The 11,722-nt window shown below is 38.4% G+C and overlaps 2 protein-coding genes across 2 annotated transcripts; both read right to left on the bottom strand.

Moving 5' to 3' along the window:
- Positions 1-421: 421 nt before the first annotated feature.
- Positions 422-11,439, bottom strand: LOC123872809. Its single transcript, XM_045917357.1, has 2 exons — positions 11,435-11,439; positions 422-2,458 (listed from the first exon to the last, which is right to left on the bottom strand). Exon 2 carries the CDS (start codon positions 1,994-1,996, stop codon positions 422-424), a length of 1,575 nt encoding a protein of 524 aa, XP_045773313.1. The 5' UTR covers positions 1,997-2,458; positions 11,435-11,439.
- Positions 3,576-6,672, bottom strand: LOC123874179. Its single transcript, XM_045919422.1, has 2 exons — positions 4,435-6,672; positions 3,576-3,888 (listed from the first exon to the last, which is right to left on the bottom strand). Exons 1-2 carry the CDS (start codon positions 5,628-5,630, stop codon positions 3,819-3,821), a joined length of 1,266 nt encoding a protein of 421 aa, XP_045775378.1. The 5' UTR covers positions 5,631-6,672; the 3' UTR covers positions 3,576-3,818.
- Positions 11,440-11,722: the final 283 nt, after the last annotated feature.

Below are 11,722 nucleotides of genomic sequence, written 5' to 3'. Positions count from 1 at the left end.
AAGATGCGTAGCAATTTCGACCAATTGGACGAGCGTTCCGCGATAGTCAATATAAGAGGCTTTTCTGGCAAGACATTATTTAATACGACTGTTTTAGTCTCAGGTAAATCGTTTAAATCTGGAGCGAATTGCTTAACGGGCCAATCTTTACAGCTTTCGCGCATCCAAGTTGGGCCGCTAAACCATAAAGGATGAGAAGCAAGTTGAGCGGGAGTTAAACCACGAGACAAACAGTCACTTGGGTTTTCTTTACCAGAAACGTGGAAGAAGTTTTCCGGGGCTAAATTATTTTGAATTTTCGATACCCGATTAGCGACGAATGTTTTTAGTTTATGCGGACTGGAATTTATCCAATTGAGAGCGACTGTCGAGTCCGAGAATGCGTATGTGCGAGCAATAGTAACGCGAGAACAATAATTTGTCAACACAGCGCGTACCAACTTAGAAAGCAAATAAGCTGCACATAGTTCCAAGCGAGCAAGCGATACTGTTTTAATTGGTGCAACCTTGGACTTGGCACAGAGTAAACTAACAACGATTCCGTTTTTTTGCCTTCGTCTTCAGCTAACTGCTTTAATGTGCGAAGCGCAAGAAAGGGACTTGAAGCGAGGCCAAAGCATACGCGTTTAAATTCAAATAATTGCAAAGGATCATCTTTGCAAAAGCGATAAAAAATTCTTTGAAATTTCCAAAATTCTGGATGAACTTTTAATTGTAAATACATCTGTTTGATGTCTGCACAAATAGCAATTTTAAATAAGCGAAAATTAAGTAATAGCATAAATAAATCCGATTGCAAATTAGGACCTTTATGTAATAGCGAGTTTAAGCTTGTGTCATTTTCAACAGCAGAAGCATCCAGAACGATTCTGACTTTAGTAGAAACTTTATCGTCGCGTTGAACTCCGTGATGCGGAATAACGTATTGTACGTCAGAGCAAGTTTGCGTTACTGGACTCAAGTAGTCTTTTTCCAAATATTCATCAATAATGTTATTATAAGCGTCGCGTAAAGAAGGTGATTTTTCTAGTTTGCGTTCTAAATAATTAAAGCGTTTTTCTGCGTTTAGCGATGCGTTACCCAACACACTAGGGTCGGACTTAAACGGCAAAGCTACGATATATCGACCGTGAGAATCGCGTTCTGTCGTATTTTTATAAATATCTTCGCATTCTTGTTCTTCCGTGCTAAGGAAATTACTCTTAGGGGAAGGTACATCCTCCAATTCAAAGAAATTGCGTAAAGAATTATCTAAGCGTTCATTAGTAATAGCACATAGCGTTTGCGTTTGCGAAGGGGAAACTGATTGCGTTAGCGGGGCTGTGCCCATTAAAATATATCCAAGCGTGGTTTGTAAAGCGTGAGGCATACCAGGCGGAGCCGCAACGCGGCCTGATAGCAGAATTTGCGTAAACATTTGCGCGCCTAAAATCATATCAACCTTACTTGGAAGGTGATAGGTATTGTCTGCGAGTGGTACACTCTCTAAATAGTTGAGCAGCGACCTTTCTACTGGCGATGTAGGTAAGTGATCAGTGATTTTGTCAACAATCAACGGCGTGAGCGAATATGATTTATTATTAAAGCGTGAAAATATTGTTATGCGACTTATACCCTTTATTTTGCTAGAGGTACCCCCAAACCCGTTCACAGACGCGGGATGTGTCAGGTTCTCTATGTGTAAATTTAAGCGTTTGACACAATCATTTGTTATATAGTTGTGTTGCGATGCATTGTCAATAAGACATTTGAGAGTGTTTTCTGTCCCACGTGAGTCTAAAACGCGGACGCACGCAGTTGCCAGCAAAACGGTTGTGCGCATTGGTATACTAGTATTAAGCGAGCAAAGCGAGACTGCAGTTTGACTTTGTGATTTTGTATCCGAAGGGTCCGCAGGTGTGCGATCACCCTTATCTGCAGGTGTGCGATCACCCTTATGTCCAGAAGTTTCGTTTGGACTAGACATATGGAGCAGAGTGTGGTGGTATGGGTTCATACAGGAAAAACAGGATTTATCCGAACGGCATAACCGGTTTTTATGCAGGAATGACAAACAAACTGTGCAGGATTGGTTAGCCTTCACTACCTTATATCGTTCTTGCGGCGTCAATTTTAAAAATTTAGGACAGCGGTAAAAATGTTTGTGCGTATCAGTTTTACAAAGCGGGCAACACTGATTCTTATTATCAACCGAAATAACAAATGATTTAGATGTACTTGAAGAGGGTATATTTCGTGGCGAAGGGATTGTGCGTTGGCGCCAATTTTTATTTTCACTTGGCGTGCGATGAGTGTTCTCAGGAATTCTATCATTTATTTTAGCTTGTTCCTTTATAAATTTAATAAAATTATCAAAAGTAGGTACTTTTTCAGAGCGTATATAATTTTCATACAAGCGGGCAGTCTCCTTATCTACCTTTTTTAAAGCTAAATATAAATAAATAAATTCAGCCTTATTCTTAATATCCAATTTTTCAAACGCTGCGATTGATGTCCCACAAACATCTAAAAACGAGTTTAAATTATGCGATGCTTGTAACTGTTTAAAGTTAAGCACTTGGTCTAGATAGCTATAACCTAAAGCGCGGATATCCTGATATTTATCCACCAATGTTGAGTAAATAAGCTCATAGTTTTCTCCAGCGGGTTCGATTCCAGCTATGGACGTCAAGGCGGAATCCGAGAGTTGGCCTAATAAATAATGTAATTTTTCAGAATTACTGAGTTCTTTATTTTTGTGAATTGTGGTATTAAAACATTCATAAAAGATAGTCCATTGTTTTATATCTCCATTAAACTTAGGTAAAGTTATGGGTGGCAATTTCACTTTAGGCTTCCATGACGTCACAACTGGGTAATTATTCGGCGTTGATGTGGAAGGCGCACATTCATTCAACTTATATTGAACGGACGAAAACAAATCTTCGAATGCAATTAAAGATTGAAAATTCGCGACATATTCTGGATTATTGCGGATACGAGCCATATTTAAATCTTTAACAAGGTTTATGTATTCTGTGCGTAAATTATTTATATTAGCGGCTTTCGACAAAAAGTATTTAATTTCATCTTCACTTTTCGTATGTTGCGATGCGTTATAAATAGACTGCATGTTTGCAAAATAAGCCCCAACCTGAGCTTCCAAAATTAACACCTCTGCACTCACTTTCGGGGTTGAGCATTCTCCTTTCGACATGTTTTTAACTCGAGATTAACCGCGGCACAAAGTAGGTATTCAATTCATATACAATACGTAAAGTGAATAATAAAATGAAACCAAGTAGGTAGATAGAAATAAAATATCCAGCTTACGAGAACAAAGTACGTACTTACTCACCGATTCAATTAATACGACCCGTACTTGTAGGTAAAAATTAAAGGAGACCGACCATCTCCCATACATTGTTGGGTCCAGGATTTGATGAAGCGTTACAAGTTCCAAATTAATGTTATTTGTTAGATAAAAATATCAACTTTAGACTGTATTTGTTTCAGTTTGATTGACAATTGCATATTAAAGATACATAGGTTCGAATCTATGATGAGGTTATGTTAGAGAATGTGTTATTTGAACAATACTTTTTGTAATTATTAATAAAATAAATATCAGATGACTAATAGTTAACTCTTTAGATAGATAGGTTTGAATTAAGTACATAATTCATGCACAGAACCAATAAGTAATAGGTAGTTATTCCAAGCCAATAATAGTAGGTAGGTTTATGGTTCCAAGGTAAAGAAAATAGGTTAGTTAAAAATAAACAACAGTTTTTTATGTAATCACGCTTTTTAATGATTCGTAATTATGCATACATTAATCATTCATCTTCATACACAACTAGAATGGAATCTAGGAAGTGTGCAGGGGGTGAAATATATTCTTGGTACCTTTTTTTTTTTTTTTTTTTTTTTTTTGTTGACGCTGGGGAATGCATTTACGCATCCCCCCCGGAGGGAGGGTATGTGGGACTCGCCGGCCGAGAGGCGACCGGAATACCCACTAAACCCCAGCGGCGCTACTGCGCGTCGCCTGGCGACTGGGTCACGGGAACGGCCGAAGCAAACAACCGCGACCCAGCCAGCGACGTCTGCCAAGGCAGACCCTCCACCGGGGACCTGCTCGGTCCCCATCGACGCACCTCCGGGACGCACCAACGAAGTGCGTCCCCCGACCTTGGGACGCGCACGTCGCCCGCGTCCCATCCTCCGCTTCATCCACTGTGCCCTCTGCTAGTCAGAGGGACACGCGGAGAAACCTCCCCCCCTGCCAGGTCATTAGCCATAGCCAACAATATCTCCGAAGAGAAATTATTAGCCATGTTACCGGGGCGCACCGGCCCGAACACTGCTTTTCCCCTCGGACGCATCCAAAAGGGACCAGCAGCATCCAGGCACACTGGGAGGTTACCTGGCTGGCGCCAACTTTCTTGGTACCTAGCCCAACTCAAATACCATACGATCGACATTATATGTGCGCAACAACCCACTGTACGCCTTCCTACTATGCAATTACAATAATATTGTAGTAATGCTTGCCTTCCAGAAAGAGAGCTGTCCACCAATATATAAACAAAATATGTTTTTCTACTAATGTGGCGAGAGTGTATTCTACCTCTTAGTAACCAAGTACTGTTTGACAGGGACAGCTCTCTTAAAAAGTCATTATCAACCTCCCTCCACACTTCTATTACATAGGAGCCATCTGCCCTTACATGTTCGCCGTAATAAGAACGGGCTTGTTTAATTTGGTAAGTTCCTAAGGAAACTAATATTAGTTCACTATATGTAAGCCGGGGAAAATCTGTTAAAACATTTATGCTGTTTACTGGTGTTGCTCTAAATTCTAGTCGCCTTCTGTTTAAATTATTTTCCACAACATAGTTCGCCAATCTATTTTCCCTGTACATGTTTTCATTTATTATCTGAAGAATTTCCCCGGCATCATCCCGGTTGGTTATAACAGGATGAAACGCATTTATAAGAGCGGCAGCCACCTTAACATCTTGCATCAAATGACTAGATGCTACATTAAAATAATCTTGTCTTAGAAGTTTAAAATCTCGTTTAAATCTACCGTTAACTACTTCTACAACCCAACGACAAATGGTGACTGCCCTTGATTTATTTGCTTCTATTGTCGACAGCTGTGTTTCACCCTGCTGTAACGAAGCGGGTACATATGTGCGATAGCCACACGAATTAAGTAAGGGCAAGGCATCCCGAAATCCTCTATCTAGGATAAATGCGTCACCGGGCTGAAAATATTCTCTCATTGTGGAGCCATCTTTAAATTCTTCTTTCATTATGTCAGAATCGGACATTGTAGCGGGATATGGACCTAAAACATCTATTATATAGCCATCGGTACAAACAATTAAAAATGGTTTAACCAAATTCCTGTATTTATGTAAACTATATGTATCTTTTTGGTACATATAATTCGAGCTTTTTTGTATATATATATATGTGCCATCAAAAATGACTACTGGCTTGCTTTCATTATTTTCACTTCCAAACAAACCACTTGGTATCATCAATGTTCTGTCAATCAAGTGTTGCCTGTTAATATGATTTAGGCCTAAATGATGTGGAACATAATTCTCAATCAAATATGCTCTTGCTTTTTTCATTAAGCGTGATAATGTTGTCCGTGGTATCTGGAGTAAAGTTGCCAATCTGTCATCTGGGTCTTACTTACCCTTAGTGGAGCAACCCATTCACGTACAATGGATAAGACGGATTCTTCATTTAAAGGACGTCTTCCCGTTATATTGCAACGAGCTGTTGCAATACCACAATTAATGCAGTTCTCCATTACGATAGGCGAAATCGAGGTCCGAATTAGCAAGCCGTGGTCAATCAAAGAAGCAAATACAAAGTCCGTGTTCGCGCCGAGGTAGTTCGTGAAGGCAAGATTCGTCAGGTTCCGTGAAACAGTCCAAGTCGTTGAAAAAATCACCGAAAATACGAATATCGCACCAAAACACATTCCCTTGCGCGTAAACACAGAGCGAATGGCAGTTGACAATCGTTTACAGTTGTCACATTGACATTTTTACCATAGACTAAGCCATTCCATTTTACGGAATGCATGATCCCAACAAAAAACACAAACATTTCCAAAAAAATTTTTCTATATTTAGCAACTGTAAATTAAAATTATTTTTAGTGATTTTGATTGAGCATAAAATAAATGATTTTTGCCAATTTTTATTTCCCGTGTAACATATTGGGCCCAAAGTGGTCGATCTCCTTTATACTTAAGTGGGTAAGCGAGTATAATATCACGTCTTATAACAAGTAGGTATAAACTTATTGAAGTCGCTCGTTAGCGTAAACAACATTGTACCTATTCCATTCTGAATAGAATACGGCGTACCTACAGTCGGAAATAAATTATGATGTGTAGGTAAAAGCAACTTGGCGTACGGAAGCTACCTATTCGATTTATAACTTATGTGATTCACTTAACTTTTTTGCGAACTAATTTAGGTTTTGTGATTCGTTTTAAATGCACTGCGCTGTATATAGGTACCTACTGCACTGTAAATATTGCACTGTAAGAAAGTCTTTTCTGCGTTTTAAATGATACGATATATTAATATCGTTCTATAGCGTTGCGTAGTAATTAATACTATAATAAGTAGGTACACTCGATTTTCCCTGTAATTTGCGTATGCGAAATAAGTAAGAATTGCGAAATAATTAATTTGCGTATGCGAAATAAGTATAAGTATACTTTAATCAAGAGATTTTACCGAAGGACCTGCGTTGCGTTAATTGCGTGAAATATTATAAAGATATTGAAGTGGCCAATATTTGTGGCCAAAATTGAATATTATTATTAAGAAATGGTTCCATCCAAGGTTCGTTAAGGACCAAACTTTTGGTTGCGCTAGCGGGTTGAGACAAAGGAAAATTCGAGTGGCGGAGTTTAGAATAATGGCGGCGGGTGGCTTGTTGCTGGACAAAAGAAACAAGGGAGCACTTACAGGATGGTCTTTCGCTCGCTTCTTATCTTCAGTCTTCCCTTCTTACGGCTCACAGCACAGCACTCCACTTTATTTTGGCTCGATTTTTGCGTGAAAAACGTGGGTTTATTTATTTGCGCGCAGCGCGTTGCGGTTTACACACGATCGATCGGTGACATGCGGTTTTAGCGACTGGCGTTTGATTCTTGCGTATGAGTTCCTCTAATATGCGCGAGGGGAACGGAGTGAGATGGGTAGTTTTGGTTTATAGGAGTGCGAGAGAGAGGGAATGGCGCGAACACAAGCTGCTAGCGAACTCGCTGCCTTGTAACTTGTAAACTCGCCACGTGTCATCGAGCTTTTTCACAATCTGCTTTTGATTATCAGATTGTAAAAACGCCGCTTGAAAAATAGAAAGCCGGGCTAATTTACTCGCCATTAAGCCACGTAAGCTAGCTAGTAGCCACGTGTCATCATCACTGCTAGTAAACTAGTTGCGAGCATCTGCGTTTTGGCAGTTAAAGCTAAAATGTTTTTTTATTTAATCAAAATTACTTATGCAATTAAAAATATTTAAAGTAGATCAATTCGCCTCAACAAATCTAGAGATACCTATAACTACATTCAACCACTTCATTATTGAAACAGACTAGTCCTGAAGGCATCCCAATCAATCGGGGCATTCGACCAAGCGCGGTACATATCGAGGACCACATTACCAAGACCCCTCTATCTCACACGCTTCTTACACTCTGATGTCGATTGTTAGAGAACTGGCAGGTCATTGTTGGGTGGCGGTCAGTCACAATGTAATTGGTACAAGGAGCAAGATACCCGTGAAATGACTGCCCTCTGACGAAGGTCTGGTGCTCCGGGGCTTTGTATTTAGTCTAACACCCCGCTTGAGGGTTACTTTTAACGATGCGTCGATTGAAATATTCGGTTGGATAATTGTAGCGATTTCAATCGAATATACCTATTTGAAATCGAGTAAAATATCGATTATATTAAAACTAGCCTTAAGCTGTGACTTTGCCCACGCGTATTTAGGTTTATGAAAGATAAGAATTTGTCAAAATATTTTCTTAGTGGAGATAGAAACTACATTAATAGTAATTTTAGGTTTCTAAATCGTTTGGTTTTAGCTGAAATGTCGGTCAGTCAGTTTGCTCTCCTATAAATAACTAGATGATGCTAACTAATAATTTCACCTTGACCTGGTTTTTAAAAATCATGTGCGACTCTTAGAAATTCCGGGATAAAAAGTAGGTAGCCTATGTCACTTTCCAGGTCTATAACTATATCCATGCATATAAATACGTCGATCCACTGCTCTGTTACGGCGAGATTGAAGGACGGACAAACACACATATACACTTTCGGATTTATAATATTACCTATGGGGGATCTTCGATCAACAATCTTTGATCGAAGATGTGGAGTGATATATAATAATAATTTCTACATAGATAAGCCAAGTAAACCAATATAATTTTTATCTAATGAACTACTAACGAAATTCTTAAATATATAATTGCTTGTGGTTTGTTTATCAATAAATAATAATCGATTAAGAACGACATACTTACTCAATCAATATTTTTCTAGCGTCATTTGAGATATATTTACTTCTATCTTCAGTCTAAACACTCAAGTTCGTTAGTTTGGCTAAAGATACGAGTTAGCTCACGTAATAATGTGGGGAAAATTATTCTTTTGTGTTTTGTTACTTTACTTAGTGACGAACTATGCAGATTGTAAAAGACATTCTGGACCTAAGCATCCTAAGTGGGGTCGCAAATGGGGATTGAATTCCACAGGATCTTATCCACCGAAATATCCTCAATCTCACACAGGGTTATCTGGAACTGGAACTAATCTACCCACTTACCCTTCGTCTTCAACGGGATTATCTGGAACCGGATCTCATTACGAACCCTCAAAATATCCTTCACATACTGGGTTCGGAAGTAACGTGCCTTCATATCCTTTGTCTCCAAATGGATTATCTGGCACTGGATCTTATCCACAGCCATCTAAATATCAGACCGGATCATCTGGATTTGGAAATAATGCACCTGCATACCCATCATCACAAACTGGTCTGTCTGGAACAGGATCTCAAAATTATAGACCTAACTATCCATCTTCTTCACCAGGATGGTATGGATTTAGAAATAACACATACCCTTACTCACCATTTGGATAACCTGAAAACGAATCTTTTCATTTAGTTATGAAATAGTCTTGTACCTACCTAAAATGTTGGAAGTGTCAAGTATATTGTAGAATATAAACGGGATTGTCAAAAACAAGATTCTACTTTTATTATTCACCAGAAAGCGGTTTATTCGGAAAAAAATAATCTGTAAGCAAGCAAGACAGCGTGGAATAATTTAGTATCAACGGCATCAGCCTGGTTTAGAAATAGTTGAATATCAACGTACAAAAATATGCCATCGAATAAGCTGGAAAAATAATATGACAATTGCAGATTGTATTGTTTTCCTTTGTACATGTGTGTAATAAAAATATCTTACTAACTTTTTTTTATTCACATACAAGTTAGCTCTTGACCTCACTTACCTCTGTGGTGGTGGGTGGCACTCTAAGATGGAAGCAGGTTAAACCTGGAAGCGGTATGGCAGTTGTTTTAAACCCATACCGCTTTGCTTTCTACACGACATCGCACCACGATACGGCTGTGCCGCTAGGGTGCTAACTAGCTACGACCGAAGCCTTCCACCAAGCAACTTGTGTTTGAATAAATAAATGACAAGTGTAAATTAAAAATTTATAACAACCCCGACAAGTGAAGGTTACAGTAACTAGAAAAGAGCTGATAACTTTCAAACGGCTGAACTGATTTTCTTGGATTATAGCTAAGAACACTCTCGATCAAGCAAAATAACTAAATTAAAATCGGTTCATTAGTTTAGGTGCTACGATGCCACAGACAGATTCACAGATACACAGATACAACAGGTCAAACTTATAACAAACACCCCTCTTTTTGGGGTCCATCTTAAAAAAGATGTCTAAATAAATGTTATATTTCCACACTTAGTACGATCCAAATCATAATGACTGATTTATTGTAATGGCTTTACTACAATAATTGTGAAAATTAGTCCATTAGTTACTCTCTACGCTTCGGGCGTTATATTAAGCCGTCCATTTTGGTTGTTATCACTACGTATTACTATTCGGAGATTATCATTAGGCTTAGTTGGAAATATGGGGTATATTATTGTAATCTTTATACGTGTGCTGCTGAACATGATATACATTATAACATTATAGTCGTATATATTAACACTAGCTGATGCCCGCAGCTTCGCCCGCGTGGATTGGTCAGATCCCCTGCAGCATCAGGATTGAGGAGTTGGACTCCAAATTTTTTATGAAACAATGTCGCAAAATTCCTCTATCGATTAAAAAAGAAATGACGCAAATCGGTTCAGAAATCTCGGAGATTTCGGTGTACATAGGTAGAAAAACACAACTCCCTTTTTGAAAGTCGGTTAAAAAAGTAGCCTATGTTACTCCCTGGTCAATTCTCTACTTGTCTGTGAAAATCCCGTCAAAATCGGTTCAGCCGTTCCCAAGATTAGCCTTTTCAAACAGACAGACAGACAGACAGACAGACAGACAGACAGACAAAAATTTTAAAAACGTGTGATTCAGTTATGGTATCGTTCAAATAACCATATGACCTTAATATGCGGTAGTTATTTCGAAATTACAGACAGACACTCCAATTTTATTTATTAGTATAGATTATATAAGGCTTTCCGAACCAGTGGTACTCGTAGATGCTCTTGACGGTTCAAAAGTACTTGTAAAAGTCTAATTGAATAAAAATATTTTGAATTTGAATTTGAATTCAAAGAATATGTTCATGTTGATAAATATTTATTATTTGTATAGAAAAATTTGAACTTTAGCTGTTAGGTACTTAGGTAACAGCTGACGTTCTTTTCTTTGTAAATTTTCTCTTGTTATTCATAGCATCTATCGAGTTAACCATAGACTGTAGAGATCGCCTGCACGTGGCCGTTTGTTGTCTCAAACAACACCGCATGTTATTCCGGCCCGCGGGCCCTGGCTTTGGCCAAACTAGATACAACAATAAACTTTAGCTGCTAGGTTTAATGGTTGGATAATATTAAAACTGTCTATCAAACAGCAAACTTTGATTCAAGCGACGGTAAAATTTGCTTGAAAAAGTGATTTTTACGAAAACATAGTTTTCAAAGACGTTTTTTGGTCGACGATAATATTAATTATTATTATTATTATACAATAAAATTGCAAAATGCCTATTTTAATATTTATAGCAAAATAGCAATTAGGTGCATAATTTTTTAATTTTCGTAATTTTGGTAGATATAGTGATTGGTCAAGTACCATTTGGACTCGCACACGAAGGATTTTGTACCACCTTACAAAATATAAAAAACTTTTATGTTCAACACTGCTAGTTAATAATGGACACCGCCATCTACATGTGACTTAAATAAACAAATTATTTGTTCATTGACACATATTCTTAGAGTATTAGTTCAGTGTAGGTACCAGAGACCCCACTTACAGGTCTAATAAAACAAGTGCCTTGCAGCTAATCGTAGGAGCTCCGAAGTTCCTATGTGAGGAACGACTTTATTCACCGTGACCTCTAGAAAGCCGCCGTAGAGGAGTACCTACTACTGACAAGTATTGATTATCTCACCATTGCTTTCCATAAGGTA

The sequence above is a fragment of the Maniola jurtina genome, chromosome 2 (genome assembly GCF_905333055.1).
Source record: "Maniola jurtina chromosome 2, ilManJurt1.1, whole genome shotgun sequence".
Taxonomy (NCBI): Eukaryota; Metazoa; Arthropoda; class Insecta; order Lepidoptera; family Nymphalidae; genus Maniola; species Maniola jurtina.
Note: the sequence above shows the minus strand (reverse complement) of the source record. Positions and strands in the feature narration are given on the sequence as shown.